At 38.6% G+C, this 24,241-nt stretch overlaps 1 protein-coding gene across 1 annotated transcript in view; it reads right to left on the reverse strand.

Moving 5' to 3' along the window:
- Nucleotides 1-594: 594 nt before the first annotated feature.
- LOC120302950 (neurofilament medium polypeptide-like) overlaps nucleotides 595-24,241 on the reverse strand; it is a 39,777-nt gene continuing 16,130 nt past the window's right edge. Inside the window, exons 3-9 of the mRNA XM_039331981.1 lie at nucleotides 14,687-14,747; nucleotides 12,520-12,615; nucleotides 9,651-9,818; nucleotides 8,923-9,048; nucleotides 6,924-7,144; nucleotides 4,361-4,416; nucleotides 595-4,093 (exon numbers count right to left, since the gene is read on the reverse strand). Of these exons, the coding sequence (XP_039187915.1) occupies nucleotides 2,001-4,093; nucleotides 4,361-4,416; nucleotides 6,924-7,144; nucleotides 8,923-9,048; nucleotides 9,651-9,818; nucleotides 12,520-12,615; nucleotides 14,687-14,747 (2,821 nt within the window). The 3' untranslated portion in view covers nucleotides 595-2,000. The remainder of the gene's footprint in view (nucleotides 4,094-4,360; nucleotides 4,417-6,923; nucleotides 7,145-8,922; nucleotides 9,049-9,650; nucleotides 9,819-12,519; nucleotides 12,616-14,686; nucleotides 14,748-24,241) is intronic.

The following is a 24,241-nucleotide window of genomic DNA, read 5'->3' on the forward strand; positions in this document are numbered from 1 at the left end:
TAAGACCAAAATAAGTGCTACAAATATATTATCTCGCCAAAGAACAAAAAATATACCCAGAGAATAGTTTCCGATTTTTCATTTACTACTTCCTTGTTAGCACAATATCCCATTTTCAATTACAGCGTATGCATAGGTGTTAAAATCCTTGCTTTAGAAACAGGCGAACACAACACTATGGATTCTTATGATAAAGGCAACTTTAAATATCCTGTTTGCTGTTTTCTTTATCAAGATTAAGGAATGTGAAATAATCATAGCTATTATCCAACTTTTTTGGTCTTTTTCTCTCCTAATTTTCCACATGACTGTCTGCTTCCTCGGTGCAGTTTCAGGACTTCAAGTTACGTAAAGTGTCCTTCCTTCATCATACTTGTGCTGGAAACATTAATTCCCCTTCTTCAGCTTGTTTCTGTACTGCATTTTTGCTCAGGGAGAAAGTTATAGTGAATTCATTTGCTCCCTACGAGTTAAAAAAAAGTACTCAGGCCCTTAACTTTTGTATCCTCACAAATAGGAATAAGAGGGTGAAGAAATGTTTCTTCCACCCAGCTCAACCAATTAGTCCATGCTTAAGCTGTACTTTCTTATCCATTTTTTTTTTAGCTCTGATCACGAGATTCCTAATCCTTGAATATCATTACTGTACCCATTTTCAGTTTTATAATTCCAGTTATAATTTGGAAATACAAGACATTTATCACTATTCCTATCTAGGTTTATATAAATATACAAATAATATTCACCCACCTGCTGCTATTTCCCCAGAATTATAACATGCTAGCATAAACATAATATGGTTATGTTTTGATAGACATTTTGACCTGAATTTGGGTGAAACTTCACTAGCTTGGTTTCAACTTTACTTCTCACATTTTCCCTCCCCTCCGTATTTTGCATGCAAATTGCAATACAAAACTATAAGAGTTAAATTATTCTTATTAATCTTTCTACCCCTTCCTAGCCACATGTTTACAGTCACTGAAAAGCATAAGATTTCTTTTCAGTTAGGCATCTGCAACTGAATTGCTATCAGAAGTTCAAGGGCTTCACTGAAGATTTAAATTTGAGACTCTGCTCAGAGGTTACAATCAAAGATAAAAGGATGCATGGCATTGGATTCTATAACGGTCAGGCAATGTACGAAGCCTCTGGACTATGTTTATCCATCTGCATAGGTGTGCAAATATCAGAAATGAAACAACTTAAGGGAATGCTGAAGCATATGTCTGCAGGCACCTTAAGATCCTTGGCCTAAAACAAGACAAAACAAATTAATAACAGACTCAACAAAAAACCGAACCTTCAAGAACTGGCTGGTGAGTTTTCACTATGCATGCTGCTATCCATTAAGGTTCGCAAAAGGCTTCTAAGCATATGAAAAGAATAATTTTTGCCTTTAAGAATTCAGTGGATCAACTCAAAAGGAGACTCTTGAAATCAGCCCAAAGATCAGCAGTGAAATATACTAACTAGCATCCATCTAATAAGCTTTCTTGCAAAGCATCGTACTGTTTACTTTGATACATATTTAAAATTTGATATATGTAAATAACAGAAAAAGTATAACAAACAACATATAGTAAATTAGATAGTGTTGGTTTATGTTTCGTTGCAGTTTACGTCTCTAGTACTGTAACTGCAATATTAGTCCCCTCACCATAAAGTATAGCATTAAAAAATTCAAATAATGTTCTGAGCATGACTCACAAATTATAATAACCAAAGAAGATTGGGTCATCTTCAAGCCTGCAGGATCCCGTGTTCTATAGTTATGTTGATAACAGAAACATTTTTATGGATTCCCATTCACAATCCATCTGTCTTTAGAAGAACTTGAGCTTCTAGAATGTGGTACCTGATTCCTATTCATGTGTTTGTGAGAAACTTACTTTGTGGATGGGTTGCGATATAATAACATTTCACCGGAAGGAAAGTAGTGTTACACATCAGAGCAAACCTCATAAGCCAAGGTAATGGGATGTGAGAATGCTGGCCTTTCACTCATTTCTGTTGTCATGGCTTGTATACGGATTCTCCACTGCAACTTCATCTGTGTTGCTGTAGCTTCTAGAAAGGGCAACTTCAGATTGATCTTCTCCTTCACCACTTTGGTCTTTATAAATTCCAGATGGGGAAAGTTTTCCACTTTCAGAATTGTGGCTTTGGCTTCTTTCTAGAACATCTTCAGCCTTGTCACTTTTAGTTCTAGAGTGGGATGTAACTGCACATTTATAACTGTAGTTTCTAGAAATCACACCCTCTGTGCATTTTTCATTTTCTTTGTCACAACTAGTAGAAACATGAGCGTCCTGGATATCTCCATCTTCTTCATTGGAGCTTCTTGATAAGAAATCAGCTGCTTTAAAACTCCCACTATCTTCACTGTGGCTTCTAGAAAAGCTGTGTTCAGCAGCATCTTCCTTTTTTCTGTGAAGGTGAATAGGAGTGGAAGTCTTTACAGGACTTATATTATCACCGAGATTTCTAGAAAAGCTGCCTGCTTGTTCACATTCAGTTCTGGAAGGACCAGACTGTGAGACCACTTCCTTTGTCTCATTTGCATTTCTGACATCATAATCTGGAAAAGTTGTAACTCTTTTGATTTCTTTACTCTGATCTTTCGTAAGATTAGCAGCTACAGCTCCCCTTCTGCTGCTTTGACCTCTGGAGGAACCACCTTCCAAAATGCTTCTGTTGAATCTGGAAACCACAGCTTTTACAAAACCTTCGCTTCCATCAATCTGACTGCTAGAATAGTCACTTTTATCTGGGACACTGTGAGGTCTGGCAAAAACACATCGAGTGAAGCCTTCTTTTCTGTTGGTGTGGTTTTTAGAAAGCCCACTCTCTGAATTGCTTTTTCTCCCATATACAAAACAGCTGGGATTATTTCTTGAGATACCTCTATTCTCTGTTGTCTGGAGTCTAGAAAGTTCAGGCAGTGAGAGGTCTTCACTTCTGGGACTAGGGTCTCCTGAAATATTGGTTTCCAAAGCACTTCCTCTTGCCTTACTATGATTTTTTAAATCTGTCTCCTCACACAAACCTTCATCTACACTAGTAGGAGTTCTGATAAATACACTGTCACTTAAAGTTGTACTTCTTATACTTGGGGTTCTGAAGCCACCACCCTTTGAGATGGATTTTTTCTCACCACTAAGGCTCCCCTCTACATAGGCTGTATTACTATCAGTGGGGTAATTATGAGGGTTGCTCTCCTCTGTACCTTCAGTGTGGCCTTGACTAACGATTGTATTGGTAGAGTCTTGACTTTGGTCTCTTTGTATTGGAGAAAAGTCACCCAAAGAACTACCGGTATTTCTGTTGGCCTTGCTGCTGCTTTCAGAAATGCCACCTACTGGGACTCCACCATCTTCAGTGCTTCTCGTTCTAGAAGGTACAGGTTCAGCAATTTTTTCACGGCTGCCTCTAGATTCAGGTTCATCATTCTGGCTTCTAGATAGGCTGACCTCTGAGATGTCCCTGTTCATTTCACGATAAGTTCCAGGAACGCCACCTTCAGGGAGCCCATCATCTTCAGCACTGGTGGTTGTGGAAACAGTAGGTTCAGCATATTCTTCATTTCCATGAACATTTCCGCATTCATTATCATCACTCTGGCTTCTAGAAAGCCAGCCTTCTACATAGGACGCACTAGTCCCACTATAACTTCTAAAAAGGCTGTCTTCTGAGATATCACGGCAGAGACTTCTACCAAAAGCATTCTCTGTAAACTCTCTGCTGCCTTGGCTTTGAGACTGGTAACCAACTGGTACGCTTTCTTTTCTAGAACTATAGTATCTACGTCCAGAGGAATGACTGCTTTCTCCGCTTTGATTTCTGGAAAATTTGGAGGTCAACAATTCTGTACTTCTATGACTTGGACTTCCAGAATCAGAGCCCTCTTGAATATTGTCACGTGTCTCACTGTGAGTTCTGGCAAATATAGTGTCAGTCAGGGCTTCATTTTCATTGTGATTTCTAGAAAGTCCAGTTACCAAACTATTTCCACTATGGATCATTTTATTTGTCAAATCTTTTGCTCCTGATGCCACATCTGGGACATTTGTGATGTCAGAGTTGGATAAAACTGCAAAGGCAAAATACAAAACACAGGGGTTTTTTTTCTTTTTAATGTAATTTTCTATTTTATTTTTGCTTTTAGTACTCATACATCTGAATTAACATAATTTTGAAGAGCATTATACAAGTTTTTGATGCTATTCCCCACTAGCTTTGTATAATCTCAGCTCATTCAGTTCTTCAACATTTGGGAAAGCAAATGAGATTTGAGCAAATGTTGGTGCCTTTTTTAAAAAAATGATCATTTCAAAGAAACATTAAACAAGAAACTTACAGGACTTTGGTCTGCAGTAGATTTTGCTAATGAATGCAGGTGATGGAGATTCCATGCTGTAATTAAAACAACAACAAATTAGCTCAGTTTTACTATAAAAACCAGTTTTCAGAAGGATAATATAGCAATATAAGGGTTCCATCCTGGAAAACTAAAGCATTTCCAGAACAACAGATTCTTGCTGCCAGGATAAAAAGCCTTAATTCTTACACTGCCTAATTATTTGTCACTGGTGCCTCCTCCTTTTTCTTCTTAGCACTTATAAAATAGGTGATTGTAAATACAAAGCTCTTTGGAACTCTTGAATCTTTAGAATTCCAATGAACACGTATCTCTGTGGTATTCTAAGCACCCAGAAGATTCTATGGCACATTTTATGGCACCCATGTAAATATTTGTTAAATGTATTAGCTACCAAACCTGTGCAAATTCAAAGACCTCTTTTCACACTAACACCACACAAACTCCAGTATTCGTCCCTTGCCTCAGAACAGGGATCTTCAAACATGGCCCTTTTATGACTTGTGGACTTCAACTCCCAGAATTCCTCAGCCAGGCATGCTGACTGAGGAATTCTGGGAGTTGAGGTTCACAAAAAAAGGGCCACGTTTAAAGACCCCTGCCTTAGAAGGAACCTGAATTAGATTAGATTGCCATGTGACCTGAAATGGTGGTGATCAGCTTCATTATGTAGATGCCCACACTATGAATGGAAGCAATGCTGTAGAACAGGGGTCCCTGACCCCCGGTCCGTGGCCTGGTGCTGGGCCATAGCCAATTTGGACCCGGGCTACAGAAATGGTGAGTGAGCACGCGTGTGCGCATGCATGCTGAAAGCTGCATTTGTGAAAGCAGAGCACATGAAACCATCCCCCCTTCCCCTGCTGCTGCCACAGCTGCCTCCAGCGGTCCACTAAGCGGGAAAGGTTGGAGACCACTGCTGTAGAAGACATACAATAATAAAAGTCTGGATGGCAAGAAAATATGCAGGCAGCTAGAGAAAAACAACATCTGTATTTTGGAATTATGTTTTGAACTAATCTTTGGCTTTAGTGCTATGCTTCACAACAAACGTCCAGAAATGGGAGTTTAGTTGAACAATAAGAGAACCCGTGTTAGTCTCTGATTAAAAAAAATAATATCAAAAAGAGTATGGTCACAGCTTTTCTGACTAACACATTTTATTAAATTTGATTTTTAAGATTTTTAATAAAAAATGTTATTTGGAAAAAGTGCTACCAGACTTCTGATGTAGTGATCAAGGATTTTAGGATTCTGAACATTAACTGTATACAATATCGAATGCTAGAACATTCTGGAGCTAGCATGTTAATTCTTCAGGCAGATGTGGCTAATTCTATATTGTAGTGTCTCTATCAAAGAAACTGTATAGCTTTCTCAGAACAGAAAGTATTACAAACCTGCTGAATGTTTCGGTTTTCCTACTCAAAATCTGAATCTGATGTTTTTAAATGCAAAGTTGTATTCTGAATATTTTTTCTTTAGATTTTGACATTCAAGCACTATAAAATGGTTGGTATTTCCTGGTTTCTTTTATTTTGATGTTGAAAAGAACTTTCTGATATGACATGCCATAGGCCAGGGCTTTTCAACCAGTGGTACACGTACTACCTGTGGTACATTGGCATCTGGCAGGTGGTATGTGACCATCCTACAAAAGTGGTAGTGGGGAGGGGAATGAGCTGAACCGGTGGCAGCACCACACAAGCCTGAGTGAGAGATGGCTGGAGCTGTAGGGCTGTCAGGGCTCAGCAGAAGCACCAGGATCAGTGATGCTTTCTAGCTGATCAGTGCTTCTTTGGGGCTGTCAGGGCTCAGTGGAAGTGCCAGGATCAGTGCCAGGCTCCAGCTGGAGCTCGGCGCTGATCCTGGCACTTCTGCTGAGCCCTGAAGAAGCGCCAATCAGCTGGAATGTTGCAGCATCTCCAGGGTCTTGTGATTTACATTCAGATGTTTGGCAACTGATTCATATTTACGACGGTCACAGTGTCCCAGGGTCATGTGAAGTGACCAAAACCTGCTGCAACCACCCAGCAGATGGGTGGAATAAAAGCCAAACACCCCCCACTCCACCCCCGCTGCCAATCCCCAACAGAAATGCTCACAACAATGAAAACCTCGGACAGGAGGAAGAGTGCTGCTGGGCGGGCAGGCAGGTGTCTTGCTCGGCTGTGGCTTGGGGGCCACTTTTTCAGTTCCATTGTAACTTTGAACAGTCATTAAGTGAACTGTTGTAAGTCGAGGACTATCTGTACTTTATCACTTTTTTCCTTTTTGGGGGGGGGGGTCATCAAGTTTTTGACACCTTGCTAGGCAACTGGTGGTACTCGGATATTGCCATATCCTAAAAGTGGTACAATGGGTGAAAAGGTTGAAAAGCCCTGCTGTAGGCATCGGATGCTTGAATCCTGCAATAATTTCTGAAAGAAATTCAATCTCCCAGGAGAATTTTGAACAGATACAATATATTGGAGGCAAATTAATCTAAACTCTACTTTCCTTTCAGTCTATATATCCAGAAGCTTCAAATAAACAATCTTACCTGATTTCTTCTCCTTCTACTAGTTTCCTGTAAGTGAGAATCTCAATGTCCAAAGCCAGCTTGGTATTCATCAGCTCTTGATACTCCTTAACCAGCTGAGCCAAGTCTTGCCTGGCGTTATACAGGGCATCTTCCAATTTTGCCAGTTTTGCTTTGGCATCCTTGAGGGATGCTTCTCCTTGTAGACCAACGTCTTTGATGTTATCCTCTAAATGTAGACACTGAGTACACAGAAGATCACAAGTAAGGGAAAGAAGCTTGGTGATCTCTCAAGCACCCTATTTCTCTTCTTTCTTCCCTTTTGAAATAAATAAACTGGGAAGGACACAAAAATGTCTTTACTCCTGCATGTCAGTACTTTTCAATAGCAGATATAAATTGTGGCATGTCTCCAAGCACACAGGCAAACATAGAGAAATGCCTGCTCATGTATCTGCACCAGCTCATTGCCACCACTTGTAATTTTCCTTTATTACCCCATAAACTTTGATGTACAGGAATAGTTTGGTTGTTGCTATTAGCTTGGATAACCATCAAATGTGAATACTTCTAAACCATACAGGAAAAGAAAAAGCATACATAATTATATTTCTTAATCAGATACTACATCAACCACACCAAGTAAATTAACACAACTGAGTGGGCAAATATGGCCAGATGACCTTCCTGGACTTAAATTCTCCAATTATAGTTTTTTTCCCCCTCCTTTGCTCTTTAAGATATAAGTTTTCAAAATTTTTGTCCTAAATGCTGACATTCCTGTAGACCAGGGGTAGGCAACCTTGGCTCTTTTATGACTCATGGACTTCAACTCCCAGAATTCGTGAGCCAGCCATGCTGGCTCAGGAATGGAAGTTGAAGTCCACGAGTCATAAAAGGTTGCCTACCCCTGCTGTAGACCATCTCTCCCAGCTTGATATCTGCCAGATGTGTTGGGCCACATTTCTCTTCAGTTCCAGCACATCTGGCTGGAGATGATGGAAACTGATAGTTAATCAGATGCGGCGGCTCCCAGAATGAGAAATAAATTTACTAAGGCAACAACATGGTACTTACTGTATCATGGCACCTCAATATGCATAATGAGATCCATACAAACCCAAATTAAATATACCTATACCTATTTATATCTATTCCTATACCTATTTATTTATACATATTTCTTAACCATCCATCTCTCTCAGATATAGTTATACTTATACACATACGTGTGTACACATACACACTCTTATGAGAGCCAGTTTGGTCTAGTGCTAGGCAACCTTGGCTCAGGAATTCTGGGAGTTGAAGTCCTCAAGTCATAAAAGAACCAAGGTTGCCTACCCCTGGTCTAGTGGTTAAGGCATCAGACTAGAAGCCAAGAGACTCTTATTTCCAGTCCCGCCTTAGGCACAAAGCCAGCTGGATGATCTTGGGCCAGCCACTCACTCTCAGCCCTAGGAAGAAAGCAAGAGCAAGTCACTTCCAAGATCTTGGCCAGAAAATTACAGGGACTAAGTCAGGCAGTTGTGGGGCATCAACACTGACTAGAACAGTGGTTCTCAACCTTTCTAATGCCGCGACCCCATAATACAGTTCCCCATGTTGTGGTGACCCCCAACCACTTATACATCACCGGGTGCCAGGGGCGTGGCCAAAGAAAAGGGGAAAAAAATGGCAGACAGCCTTGTTTGGCGACCCCCGTGAAACGGTCGTTCGACCCCAAATGGGGTCCCGACCCACAGGTTGAGAACCACTGGACTAGAAGGAAATAAAAAATCCCCAAATAAATATATTCTCATGTGATTACACTTTCATGTGCTTGCATGAAGACTTTCAAAATGAGATGAAATAACCAGAACCTCATATAATGTATAACATGATGGGAGTTTAGTCATATTTATTTTATTTTTAGGAGTTTTTTTATATCTATCCTATTGTGCCAAGAGCATAGATTTCGTTTGCATATTCCTATGGGGAGGATTGTGTTTTCGCAATCTTCTACCAGTCATATTCTTACCTGGCTTTTCAGACAGGTAATGCAAGACCTCAATTTTTGGATCTGTATATTTAACTCAGCAATCATTCTCCGGTCGTTAAGGAGATGGTCCCCGTACTTAGCAGATAACACTTCTCTTTCATTCAGCTGGAGGCGAGAATTAAAAGAATATTACACACTGTAATGCTTCCTGCCCCCCTCTCGTAACATCCACAGTATGGAATATAAAGCTGCCAACCCCCCCCCCCACAAAACCATTACTTTGTGATCTACAAGAACCATATTCACTAAAGCAAATCTCTCTCCCTCAACCATCTGGAGCTTTAGACTCAAATGCCCAGACCATATACAGTAACATTAGATTTGTGACTAAAAGAGTATAATAAAATGCTTTATATCTGAATATTAATTTATTTTCTGCTTTCTCATCAGCATTCGTTATGAATTCTTTTATTTTCTTCTCTGCCCTCATTCTTTGCCTCATTATTTCTTTGATCCAGAGATTTTTTTTATACCAGATTTTATTTCTTTCTTGTCCTTGCTGAATCTCATTGCCATATTTTCTGTCAGCCTCCATTTTCTATTTCTTCGTGCCATGCTTTTAAGTTCAGTTAGACATGGAGTTCTGTGGCAAAACCAAGTGTCTATTCATTATTTTCCTTTTCAGTCTGTTCATTATTTTCCTTTCATTACAACTGAGGTTCCCAAGAAGCACTTTGGAAAATTTTTAACGATACATGAATGTATACCTTGGATCGGGTGAGTGCCTCCAACTCTTCCCAGCTTTTCATAGCCAAATCTTCATACTGAGCTCTCACATCCTCCACAATCTGGTGGGGGTCAGGAATGTATCTGTTGTTGTCAATCCCCAGGACAACTGAAATATCTTTAACCTGGGACATCACTTCCTCAAGCTCCTAGAATCAAAAGGATGTGGGCTGAGATTAATATGTAAATCATACATTAAGTTTACAGAAAGGACAATATCTACGTTTATTGGTGATTGGAAACCCCTTATTTCTGCATAAAAATGAGGTTATGATTTATGTTTTTGAGGCGAGGCTTAGACAGGATAGATTATAGACAGAAGGGAGTCATTATGTAATGTTATAGAGAAAGATTAAAATATAATTGTACTTTTAACTGCTGTGATGAAGATCAGAGGACATTTCTTTGTACCTTTATAATCTTTTTAATTGTCTTTTTCTTTTTTCTACCACTTTTTTCATATTGCAGTTTTAGCTCTTTCTGTTATTTATCCTTTTTCCCCCTTTGTTCTAGTTTAATTTGCATTTTGATTATTGCTGTTAAGATTTTCAATATCAGTTATATAAAAAAGCAGTGGAAGTTGATTGGAGAACATGCAGGTAGAATTCTCTGTACGAAGAGAACAGAACTGTACATCTTAATGTTTAATTTGATTGTGTAATGGAAAGCTGAGTTCAAAACCTTTTTACCACATACTCTAAAACAAGGCTTGGAGAAAAAGCCACGTTTTCATGACCCGTTTAAATGAGCTCAAACCTAATTAGCAATTAAACAAATCTCTGTTCCATAGGGCAGGCAATGTACAAGAGGTCTGCTTCCTGGACCACCGTCAGAAGACACTATTTACCGTAACTGATGGGATCTGAAGCATTGAACAGGATGAGTAGAAACTATAGGAGATAGTTCCTTAGATAGCTAGGTTCTATAAGATGAAGGTCTTTACAGATGATAATCATCACCTTGAATTGCACCTAGAAATCACCTGATAATCAGCACAGCTCACAAAGCGAAGATGTTTCATGAGTAGTGGCATGTCTGCAAGTTCCCATGCCATCCCATTCTAATCAGCTGCAGTTTCTAAATAGTTTTCAAAGGGTAGCCCAATGTAGCACCCATTGCAATAGTATAAATATGTGATGAACAAGGAGTGGGTTACTACCTGAAGGGTCTTGTGAAGGAACAAGTGAAACAGGTAATAGCTTTCCTGGCCAAAATTATCACCTGTTCCTTGAGGGTCACTGAGAATCCAATTAACATGCCTTGAAAAATCTGGGATTCTTGTTCATCCAGCTATGCTGCCTTTTGAAAATGTCCTCTGATATTGAAAACAGATTTTATCAATAAAAGTCCAAAAGGTTAGACTTTGTTATAAAGAACAAAGAATCTCAGGATGCTGAGATCTATGTGATGTAATTAAGAAAGATACAAACTGACAAAAGATAGGTATATATGGGTTAGGATGGCAGGGAGATTATTTTTTTTCTTTCTGACTGATGGTATTTATTTTTTCCCCAAAACATTGGTTTTTGCTACAACTAGAGACAAAACAATAAGTGCTAACCTCACTGAATTGGAAAGTGGCCTAAATTTGGGGAGGGGGGAATCAGGACCATGCGAATATCAAGATACCCTTGAAGTCCTTATGATATTCCAGTGTAAGTATCATATACAAACAAAGAACTGGTTACAACAAGAAAAGAAAGCAAACTACCTCTGCCAGTAGTGCTTTTAATTCTAGCAACTGAATTGGGTAAGAATAATGAAACCCTTTAATGCAACATAAAATGAAAAAAAAGAAGGGTTAGAAGCCAGTATAGAAGGCAGCCCATGTCTACTTCTTAGACAAGCAATCAACCAGCCCACCTGCAACTCTTTCCCTTTATTGGATTTAATACAATAAAGCTTAAGTCATTGGAAATGAGCTCAGAGGCCAATGCAGAGTAGATGAACCATTCTTAACAGAGATAAGAAGGCTGTAAAGATGGGGGATTTCATAATGGCTTGTTTTAAGAAACAGATCCTCAAGGCCAGATATGTCAAACTTGCGATGTCACGTGATGTTGTGCAACATATCAGGACGGCTTTGCCATTGCCGGCAATGATGCATCTGGCCCATGGGCCAGCAGTTGACACCCCTGCTCAAGGCTATGAGAAAGAAGAATTCCAGGATGATTATGTATATGTATCTAGATCAGGGAAGGTGGGAAAGGCTGAGTGAGTACCAGGGGGTTCCTTACTGAACCAGGTGGAAATAATTAGGTCTCAAACACCAAGGATGTGTAACAGATGTAATTGCACACTAGTTGTACTCAGGAATGCCTGTGATTGACACAGATTACTGGTTTTGCTTCTTAGGTGCCACCATAACTATCCATATAAGTTAGAATTAAGATATGTGTACAAGATATTGCAGGTTACAATTGATCTGGCATGTGATGAAGCTCATGATTAGCAGAAAGGAGGACAGAAATCCAATGCAAAAATAATAAAAGAGTGGGAGTTGATTCACTTTGCACATGCTCCAAGGCACGAAACCTGAGGGGTTCTATGCAGGTATGAAAGTTTTCAAATCCATCTCTGAATATCTGTATAATTGCCATTATATACTTTGTTTTCCTCTTATTTCAGCAATCTTTCCAAGCTTCAGATTTGGTTCAAATATTTATTGTAAGATGCTTGTAGCAGTACAAGAAAGGGAGGGGATAAAATCAGAAAAAAAGTACATCTGCTGTTTAATTTCCCAATGTAGGTCAGTTCCACCTATTTTTAAGGCTAATGTTGCTTGCATCTAGTAATACAAGCAGCATCAGTATGCAAACATATGTCTCTTTCCCTCTCTTTCTTTCTTACCTGCTCATGGATAATATTCATTAATTCCACCCAAGCGTGAAGTCCACTTAGTTTCGTTTCCAGTTCTGTTTTGTGGAGAAAGCCATTATCCAGGTCCTGTAGATTAATGAAGGCCAGAGAAAAAGAATTTGTGACTTTTCACTTTAATTGGAACTTTTGGCATAAATTTCAGTCTCAAGTGAAAGGAGGAGAGACTGTTCTTTGCAGGATTAGCATTTTGCCATTGCCATTTGAAAATAGCATTAATAATAGGTCAGAAAATTTGATTTTAATTGGGAAAAATCTTTGTCAACAGAATTTTTCTGAAATATCTCACCAGTATGCTTGTTTTCCTCATTGGTGACATGAGTCTTCTCCTTCTGTAATTGCCATTTTGAAATTCAGGTGACATAAACCATGTTCTTGACTTATTATTGTAATTGGAATTCTGGTTGTAAGTCATTCCAGTCATTAAGGGGGGGGTCATCACATGACCAACCTGATTTTACATTTTTTTTGCCGCAGTTGTTAAACAAACCTGCAGTTATTAAACAAACCAGCATTTTTTTTTGCTAAAAACTAGAAGTTAAATACCATAAATTGTAGTCATGTGACCACGGGACTCTGCAAACAGCCATAAATGTGGGCCAGTTGCTAATTACCCAAAATGCAATCACATGACTGTCAGAACTTCAAATGTGAATAGCTCTTTTGGGTCTGTCGGAACTTCATCATAAGCAACTGATCATAATAAGTCAAATACCATCTATACCAGGGGTAGGCAACCTTGGCTCTCTTATGACTTGTGGACTTCAACTCCCAGAATTCCTGAGCCAGCATGGCTCAGCATGGAAACCTCTCCCTTTCCCCTCAGCATGGCTGGCTCAGGAATTCTGGGAGTTGAAGTCTACGAGTCATGAAAGAGCCAAGGTTGCCTACCCCTGATCTATACTGATGTCTGAGAGGTTAAAGGCTGTGGACTGGATTTTTTTACTCTGAAAATGTTGGGGAATCTATGCCAAAGAGAGATTCTAATCTATGACATTCATACAGCAATTTATAAATCCAGCATTTTAATGAGTAAAAATAAGTAACAATTGACAATATTGCACTGCTTACAATAATGTTAACAAGGAGTAAACAGCACTTGCTGATGTTGCAATAAAGCAAAGGGGGCACAGATATTATTCAGTACTATCTTGTTCCTAGTGTGTCATTCAGGAGATGCCTTGTTGTTCAAAGAAAGGAATGGTCCTATCCAGATGTTCACCACTAATACAGTCAGGGTGGAAGATGAGATTTTTCAGCCTTGCATTTCCAAGTTTCAAATTTAGGATTCTAGATTTAGGGAATCAGGGTATGTATGTCCTCTATAGATCTCATTTTCTAGCATATGTATGACTTCCACAATATTTTAATACTACTGGAAATGAGAAAGGAAAATGGGTTGGCCCACTAGTCATCACTTAATCATAAGGAAAAGGACATAAACAAGGCAAGTATGTTTAATACCGGATGAACACAATTAAAAGGAATTTACGGTTAATAACAGCATCCTAATAAGAATTGTTGATGCCTAAACAGCACATAGGTCACTCCAGCTAACATTGAAAATCATTCCTCTAGAGCTGGCCTAAGTGAAATTTGTACTGGGACAAGGATCATTAGAAAGTTTAGAATTGGAAATGCTGGAAAATACTCCATTATATATTAAATAGATTCAATATAATTAGATGCTTGACTAAAAAAATCATAACTCAATATTAGATGATCCTGAACAGAGCCTGGATTTTTTCTTTTGAATTGCTTTTCAGAGGAAGAATTACAATCAAGCAAAACTCTTTATGAATTCGTGACCACCGTCCCAAACCAGCAGCATCTATGATTTTTACCTGCTCATTCCAGCAACAATATCAAAACAAACTGGTATGATTACATTGTGGATTGCACTTGCTTTCTAAGGGGCGGTTAAAAAGTTGTGGCAATGATAAAAGTTTTAAAAAGGTGAAAATCAAAGCTAAGCTTCAAAAGTATAAAAACTGAACTACCAGATGTGAATCCAATTAAAACAAAACTACTTAAAAAAAAAGCTCAATTCTGTATAAAAGCTCAGTCAGATGATTTATCTACCTGGACCCTTGAACTACTGTTCCCTGCTTGGATCTGTAAGGAATGCTTCTCTGCCTACCTTCTTGAGTGTTGCGAAGGTGAATTCCATCCCCGTGCGTTTGTTTATTTCTTCTTCGTATCTAAATGAAAAAGGGTTGGTTGGTATGAATGAAATGACAAAAGATATCATTAAAAGAGACTGTATAATTTATGTTCTCTACATTAGCTCCCTTTATGCTTAGGAAATGAAACCAGTGATCCCAATGCAGACAAACAAACATCCTATAAAAAACATACACCTGGAGCATCTGCTCATGTAAGTGTGAATTATTATAACACCAAGATACGGATCTATTATACTGGTTTCTCTGCAAGTGCACACTCATCAGAGACTAGCCCCGCCCTGAAGAGTTAGCAAAGCAGCTATACAATGTCTGGTAAAATAATATACAAAATAATAATTCTGGAAATAATAGCAGAAAAGAGTAATGACGTTGTAACTAAATTTAGAACAAATGACAATCAGTGGGACTTCATCATTTGACTGCCTCAAGGAACAAAACAAACATTTTTTTCCAATCATTTGTCCCATTTCCTTCCCAAAACATTTTTGGTTTGACAGCCACAACTTCTCACTGGCCATCTCAGCACAGGTGGTCCTCGACTTACAACAGTTCATTTACTGCCCGTTCAAAGTTACAACAGCTCTGAAAGTTTTTCACACTCATGACCGTTGCAGCCTCCCCAGGGTCACATGATCAAAATTCAGATGTTTGGCAACGGGGTCATATTTATGACGGCTGCAGTGTCCCGGGGTCATGTGATCCCCTTTTGCGAACTTCCAACAAGCAAAGTCCACAGGGAAGCCAGATTCACTTAACAACTGTGTTACTAACTTAACAAATACAATGAGTCACTTAACAACTGTGGCAAGATAAGTCGTAAAATGGGGGGGGGAACTCGCTTAACAAATGTTTCACTTAGCAACATAATTTTTTGGCTCATTTGTGGTCATAACTCAAGGACTACCTGTGTCATAATTCCACATGACACAATCCCTGAAATCAAATAAGATCAGATGCTCAGATTTAACATACAGCCTGCAAAAGTGTAAGGATTGCTAGCAGAAGGGACACAGGAATTGCTCATACAATCTAAATAAGCTTCATAAAATCTTAACATCCTCAGCAATGCTATCAGGGTGATGGGGGAAGTGAAGCCTGCTTAGCCAGAATACATTGCTGGCTCTTATGCCAGTGTTTGCCTTTACAAAGGGACACTAATGTTGTCCTGGGATACAGAAATTACATCTGAGGAAATCACAAAGGATTTTTCATTGGATTTGAACAAATAACAAAAGCACATATCTGGCTTTTGAAAGCAAGTTATGGGCACTCTGAAAAAATTGACTGTCCAGTCATAAAGATCATTCATCAATTTGCTCCCTGCCCTACTAATCCCCTAAGATGCCTTTACACCCCAGGGGGAACGCACTTCAAGTAAAGCTCTGGGATGCGCTCACTCAGCCCTTTTCCTAAAAATGCTTATAAGGTCTTTTCATTTTTAAACATTAAGGGATGCTATTTATCATAACCAATGTTGGCCAGCTTTCTTCTTATGATTCAATCCCTGCCCAAAGGCTTGGAAATAATAACAATAGTTAATAGTTATTCAAGCAGGCAGAGAAACATCTGTGGGTACAACTGTTATGGACACCCAAATATCTATAGGACAGAATACATGAATGGCTCTATATTTGATCATTTCTGTCCAAACCAAATTGTTGCTTTTCCTGATCTCACATGATGTCATTGCCACTGTGATGGTGTTGTTTTTATACAAGTGTCTTAGCAGCAGCAGTCCCAAATTGGATCCTCAATTCAAATATAAATGGCTTTATCACCCTCTTTATATCCAAATTACCCTCAATTTAAAGACCATTAATTAAACAATATTTACTATAAGTATCTAGTTAGAAAATAGTGTTCTCAAACTACGTATCTCAAATCATATTTTAATGGGTTTTGACATATTTTTATCACCCTATTAACCCTGGATAAATTACAGCAAATTCCACAAATTCAGAAGAATGAAAACACAGTCTTCAATTAGGATCCTGTCAAGCAGGATCAGGATTGAAAATAATGGTCTATATGGCAGTGGTGGGATTCAGCCAGTTCGCACTACTTCGGCAGAACCGGTAGCTAATTTTTTGTTGCCCAGGCCCAGAATGGACTTTCGGAAGCGGCATCCACACAGAGAACCAGTTGTTCACATATTAGAATCCCACCACTGGTCTATGGTCTTGATCAGGATGAAGACCACACTTGCTCTTTGAATGGCATGCTGAAAACTCTGCAGAGGATGGGACAAATTAAATCTAATTAAAGCCTAATTAAATCCCAATTAAATTAGGCACAGTTAAGATATTATTCTCTGTGTAGCCAATAATTTCTCCTTTCTATCATGTTAACAATTACTTCCATGAAAACAATCTTTGGAGGAGTTGTAAAAGCAAAGCCTAAAACCTGGATGATTGCAAGATTTGTACCCCTAAATTTGAACATGGTCACTTACCTTAGACTAATGTAGCAGGAAGCCTCCCCCCCCCTAAGCTTTATCTACCTGCTTGCTTGGTAATATGGAAGGAGGAGCTCTAAACTGGTTTCCCCCTTAGTGACCCCCTAGGATAGTCCACCTAAATGATGAAGTTCTAGGTTTACTGAGGCTTCCAATTTGGTTAATAATGGAGGGCCTTGTTCTACTCTCTGTGGTTTCCTTGGGTCTGCGCATAAAAAAACCCCACATCTTTCTTCCCATCAACAGTAAACTAAGTAGAAGGCTAACATTTACCCCTTCCCATGATTTATATATAAATCAAATGCACTGGAAACCCTCAAAATGTTCTCATTTCTCACAGCAGCAACCTTGATCACTTGCTTCTCAAAGTCCTAATACTGGAAAAGCCTAATATAGCCCCCATTTATAGCATTATAGGATCAATGTTGCCCTGCTCTTGGGATTACACTATCTGGCAATTTTTTCCAATTTCACTGATATCCAGCTACCTTTTTTAATAGGAGCTTTAAAGATCATAGAGATGACACATTCAGTGGCTGAATAGATGACCACATATCCATGGAGAGACTGTTGGGTGCCAAAATAGCTCTGAACCATCTATCCTGTGACATGAACTTGTTTTCTCCCTACTGACTCATTTTTCCTGCGTTTGGTTTGCATTTGAAACTGCCACATGCAGACTGCCTACTTCCTTGTGGAATGATATGTTCAATATGGTGAGGGAAAGGTTGATGACTGTAGGATTCCTGGTCTGATTAGTTTCTGAAACACCTAACCAAAGAGAAGAATGTGAATGAAGAATTTATCACTGCAAAGCTAGTGCCTCTTAAAAAATATAGTAGCAACCCATAGTCACTCTTAATGTTACTGTAATAAGATTCTTCACATTGCAGTAATTCTTCAGGGAGACGGCTAGTTCTGCAAATAGTTGTAAACCAACTTAATTTGATTTTCTGCTATTTAAGTCACTCCTCCCTAACAGCAAGAGTGGGTAGTTTTCTGAAATTACATTCTTTGGTTCTTCCGGTTGTTCCAGCTGTACACCATATGCCATATATATTAATTGCTCATGTATATGAAAACAGTAATCAACTGTGCTTCATTTTATTTTACATTCTTCATAAAAGGTGTAGCAGAACATTTTAGAGCAAATAAAGACAGCTGAGATTTATTTCCTGTTCCATCTAATTCAACTTGTAAACATCCCCAGAAAGGTAAGACAAGTCTAGCAAACAATGTAAAGCAATTCCAGGAGTGATACAAGGTAGTTTCCTCTTGTTCCCCAAAGAGGGATTGTCAAGATATATGTTTAAAGGCAAGTTTGCTTAGGTGCTTAAGATGAGACGAGAGTACGACATCCTCCCTTGTGATTTATTTTTCTATTAATTAAACAAATTTATGTAGCTGCCCGACTCATATGGAGCAAATCCGAGCAGTGTACAGCATTAAAAATTCATAGTTAAAAATCCACAATTTTTGAAAAATCTACCCCACACCTGACCCAATGGTGGCAACAACAGAATCAGACAAATCACTTTATTTGCTTTGAATGAGGCCCCAAACCCACTGACAAAACCATGTCTTCAAGGTTTTGCGGAAAAGCAATAAGGTGGGAGCCACTCTTATTTTTTGGGGAATGATGTTTCAAAGGGAAGGTGTCATCACAGAGAAGTCAAGTTCATTAGATATCAGAGAAATGCTGGTGGGTTATAATATAATTCTGAAGGAAATCCATTCTAGAATCTAGTAATGAGGCAAGAGAGGCTTTTTCCTGGCTACCAGACCATAACCTATAATCATTCTTACTTTCATGTGAAGTGTTAATATACCACTTTATAATGCCTTGGTAACACCACACTTGGAATATTACATCCAGTTTTGATCACCACAATATAAAAAAGATGGTGAGACTCTGGAGAGAGTGCAGAGAAGAGCAACAAAGATGATCAGGGGACTGGAGGCTAAAACATATAAAGAACAGTTGCTGGAATAAGGTATGTCTAGTTTATTGAAAAGAACTAGGAATGACATGATAGCAGTGTTCCAAAATCTAAGGGGCTGCCACAAAGAAAAGCAGAGCAACTGAAGGCAAGACAAGAAAACCTGGAACTAAGGAGAAATTTACTGACAGTGATAACAATCAGTGGAACGGCTTGCCTCCAGAACGTATGAGTGCTCCATCACTGGAGGCTTTTAAGAAGAGATTGGACAACCAATTGTCTGAAATATTATAGGGTTTACTGCTTGAGCAAGGGGTTGGACTAGAAGACCTCCAAGGTCCCTGCCAACACTGTTATTCTGTATCAGTTGCCTATAGATAGCCTCATCATCCATGTCTATTCTTTTTTATATAAAAGTTTTATTAATTTTTAAAAATTACAGTCTTTAGTGCTTAATAACCAACATGTTGTCTAGGTTCAAATATTTAACATTAACTTCTTCAATATAAATCTGTTCAATATTACACAATCCAGTATTTTTTCCCTGACCCTCCTTTCTTCTCCATATTTTTCCATTTTCTCCTCTATACTCAATTACAACTTTTGGTACTGTTAATGTATACAGAGTTAAATATAAACATCTTCATCATATTTTACTAATATCATTCAGATAGCAATAATATCAATTCATAAATCAACAATGTCAATTCATTAATCAATATCCTGTTTTTCGTGCTCTTGTTAAGGTTTGATTTCCCATCAGTATTTGAAATATCTTTTATCAGTTACGATTTTCTCAATATTAATTACATTTATATTGCTAAAAGTTTTATTCAAATCAATCCTCATCTTCATATCTCCCATATCAGAAAAGAAGAAAAAAAATGCTATCTTAATTCTAAAACATATCGTTCATTATAAAAGTCTAATTTTATCTAAGGGTCATCCGTTATTTTAATCTTATTTAAACAAGTATTTAAACATACAATGCCCCCTCTAAAAGGTCAAATCTTCTGTTTTTTAAATCTGACTCTTGCAATCTTTCTTTGCCAAGTCGTTTTCCAAGCCAGGGCAATTAGATCACCCAGAAACTTCTATATTTGTAAAAATTGCTTGGATGAGAAAGACAATTTAGGTAGGGTATTTATATTTATATTCCTTAAGCAATTCCCAGTTTCTTTCTCCCTCCATTTCTCTTTTCATTCCCTGTCTCCCAAGTTGTGACATTTCCCTTAACAGCTCTATATTCCCTTTTTTGAAATCTTCTTCCTTGCCATCATTTATATTTTGCAGATCTAAGTGGTAAGGTCTTTTGCATTTTCATTGTTATAACTAAGTCTTGCTGTATTTTGTTTGTATATAGTTGTTTATATTTCCCTTCTTTTGTCTCTTCCATCTCTAAATCCATTTCCTCTGTTTCGTCTTCTGATTTCTGGATTGTTTGTTCATATTTTGTGATCTTTATCTGGGAACTTTCTACTTGTAGGTTTAATTTGGAGATTTGCTCATTTATATTGCATAAATTGTTTTTAGTCTCATTATGATTTATTTTCATGTCCTCTTTACATTCAACAATTGTTTGATTAATCAGTTGTAGCATAGAATATATTTCTTTCTGAAAGATGTTTGTTTTTTCTTGAGGCATCATTCCTGGAGATCCTCTAGTATTACCAGACTCAGTAAGAGTAGATCAAAGTTTCCTCTAGTTTTCTGGTCTTCATATGTATCCTTTATAAAGTACAGGTTCAGTCCTGAAAGCAGTGTTTTATAGTAATCCTTTGTCTCAAGTATCCAAAAATTGACTATCAGGCAATGTTGTAATCCACAATGGTCAAAGTGTTCAAAATGTTAAATCTCTCTGAAAACAGCTCAAAAGTCTCTCCCAGCCAGGCGTAGTCCAAGGTCAAATTTTTCTTTCTCTCCCACTAGCTCTTAAAGTTAAAAGTCCAAGCTCAGTAGGTATTTATAATCCAAAAAGGTCAGGGTGATGAATATGCCAAAATATTTTCTTTTATTGCCAGCTGTCCTCCCAAGCAGCCAGGAAACAAAGTATAGTGCTATACACAAATCCACCACTATATGTCAATCAAAGTCCATTTTCCACTCTTAAAACAAAGGATTGCTTTCTTGTATTTCACCTCAATGTTTTTTTTCCAAAGATAAAATCTTAACAGTTAGTTCTCAAATTTATCAAAACTGTAGCTTTATGTTACTTCCACTTCAGTATTGTATGTTTCTGTCCCCCATAAGATTAAAATGCCGCTTCCATTTACATTCAGAGGTTTTTAGCTTCTTGGGAGCCTTTCCCAGGAAGTTCAGTTGTAAAATAGTAAAGAAAGGATCAATATTCTCACCCAGTTCCAAACATGCTGTTTACTATGTATTAAGTAGTGCGTTTTCCTTCTTCGGTTGTCAGCAGCTAATGGCCAGCTGCAGAGGTATGGACGGTCTTTCCCCTGCCGGTTTGGAGGGCTTTCCTTGGATTGAATGGAAAGATCACCATCTCTCTGTAATCAACAAGGCATCCCTCCTCTACATCGCCTCTTCAGGGCAATTATAGGCCCTTTTTAGGCCCCCCAGCAGGGCGAAATCAGGCGCGGAAGGCAGAGCCCTGCCTTCCTGCGTCCCATTTCACTGCAATGCAAACCGGAAGTCCCATGTCTATTCTTTCAGGTAAAACATCTCTTCCAGTTCTACCTGGAGTTCCCTGGGACTGAATCTGGAAGCTCTACCTTCAAAGCATATGTTTATCTACCGTGAATCTTCCTTTAATGCTTACACACTGGTTATAGTCCACAACCACCTAGAGTTACTAGGAATTGGGCAGAATATACATTTAATATATAGCTGTCGTCATACTGTGTTCATTCACTTTTTATGGATACTTAAGACCATTTTTCTTCTGTTCCCTATTAGCTGGAAAACCCAGTTTTACTACATGAGGCAGATTATTTTTCTAACATTATGATCTTTTAAAAATGGCATTTTAAAAATGTTTGCATTGATTTATAGAGTGGGGAGCTGAGCTGCCAAGCTTCTACATCTACATATCTCTGCACTATTACTTATTCACAATGAACGGCAACGTCTGAATAAGGTTGGAGTCACAGATAGCCTTACCTGGTTTCAGATCTGAAATAGGAAATTGAACTAGGGATGGACAGATCTAGAAATGCAATGAGTGTAAAATACTAACAATAGCAATAGCATTTAGACTTAGATGATTTACAACCGTCTCTGAGAAGTTTACAGAGTCAGCATATTGCCCCCAATGATCTTGGTCCTCATTTTCCCAACCTCGGAAGGATGGAAGGCTGAGTCAACCTTGAGCCCCATCAGGGTTGAACTCCAGGCTGTGGGCAGTGTTAGTCTGCAATACTGCATTCTAAACACTTTGCTACCAGGAGTCCCAGATATGTGCATTAAAAAACACAAAATACTACCTAGCTGCTTAGTCAAAATGAGGCTCCCATTATTTGTACCAGATGTACAGAAACTTTATGCCAGGGGTCTTCAAACTTGGCCCTTTTATGACTTGTGGATTTCAACTCCCAGAATTCCTCAGCCAGGCATGCTGGCTGAGGAATTCTGGGAGTTGAAGTCCACCAGTCATAAAAGGGCCGAATTTGAATACCCCTGCTTTATGCTATCAGTTATTGTAGGTCCTCCTATCTTGAGGCCTGAGTGTATACAAAGGCAGGTTCTCAGTGTGCCAAGTCCCAGCCTCAGAAGTTGGATTCCCAAGCTAAACCCTGAAGACCCTGAGCCAGCAGCAAAGATGACATGTTTGCAGCAGCTATAAATGAAAAGGAATCAGCAACAGAAACACCCAGAGGCTTCAGGAATAGGCCGTTCTTCCAAAGACAAAACAGGTGGTGACAGAACCTTCTCCCCACCCTGGGAGCTACCTATTTCATAAGTCCCATTAAAAGGATAATGGCAGAAAGGTTGGTTCTTCTGGTTTTTCTGCCCTTTGGCTGGAATGTTTGATTTGTAGCCAGGCTGTTAGGCTTAATTACAACCTGCCTCATCAATATAGCCCGCCAGATTCCTCTTTCCCTCTTCTTTGCAAATGAACTGATACTTCTTACTGACCCAGCCCACCTAGAGAGAGGATATTACAGATACCTGAGCTCTCCAAACAAAGTGTGCCAATCTGCTACGAGTTTCTGAACAAAACTGGTTTCAGAGGAGTCTGGAATCAAAGACTTAATGGAAATAGAAGGTTCCCTCCCAAGTCCCAATATTGGTAGCAGAAGGATAGGCAATTGGGGAGGGAAATATGGTAACGTGTGACATGACAACATGAGATGCACAGAATTGCATCTCATGTACACTGATTTTTCTTCAAGGCTGGCTCTGTGTCCTTTATAAAAAAGAAAGAGCAACCTTTAATGTGCTTCAAAATAAACAAATCTAATGGATATGATAAATGCAAAAGCAAAATTATTCAGGATAACTGAGCTGTAACCATTAATAGGTAATCCTAACACAGGAAGAAAATAGTTAATACATATAGAAGAATGGTTAGTCTTAACTTGATACTTCTTATCCTACTGTAAAATTCTGTTATTCAAATCGAATCAAAGCAAGCCTAAGAACCAGCTGCAAAATGTCTAGCATTAACAAGGAAACATTTAACTATCTTCTAGATTTTTATTTTTATTTTTTAAAAAAACAACAGCAGCAACATAATGAAACAAAGACGTTTCACAGATAAACATGCTGTCCCTGCTGGCTTTTTTTGCCTGCAGTTTGTCCCCCACCCAACAGTGTAATATAAAAGCCTATTACACCCAACAGTGTAATATGAAAGCCTATTAACTTGTCTGGTGGCTAAAAACATTAGAAGATATCTATCCAGAGATCTCAGATTGTAGTTTGGCACATTGCTCTTAGGCAGGTTCCTCATAATAAAATACTGGGTCAAAATTATGGGAATTTTCCAGATGGCACTTTTGTTAGAAAGTAAAAATATGTATAGGTTTTAAGTATTTTTCTTTTCAGAGAAATGACTTGCACAAAATATCATAGAATCTCCTCTCCTCCCCTCCCCTCCTCTCCTCCCCTCCCTTCTCCTGCAACCTATTTGATGGCCATCTTGACAGACTGCT

This window comes from Crotalus tigris, unplaced genomic scaffold (assembly GCF_016545835.1).
Source record: "Crotalus tigris isolate CLP2741 ecotype Arizona unplaced genomic scaffold, ASM1654583v1 scf7180000024441.2113493, whole genome shotgun sequence".
In the NCBI taxonomy this organism is placed as follows: domain Eukaryota; kingdom Metazoa; phylum Chordata; class Lepidosauria; order Squamata; family Viperidae; genus Crotalus; species Crotalus tigris.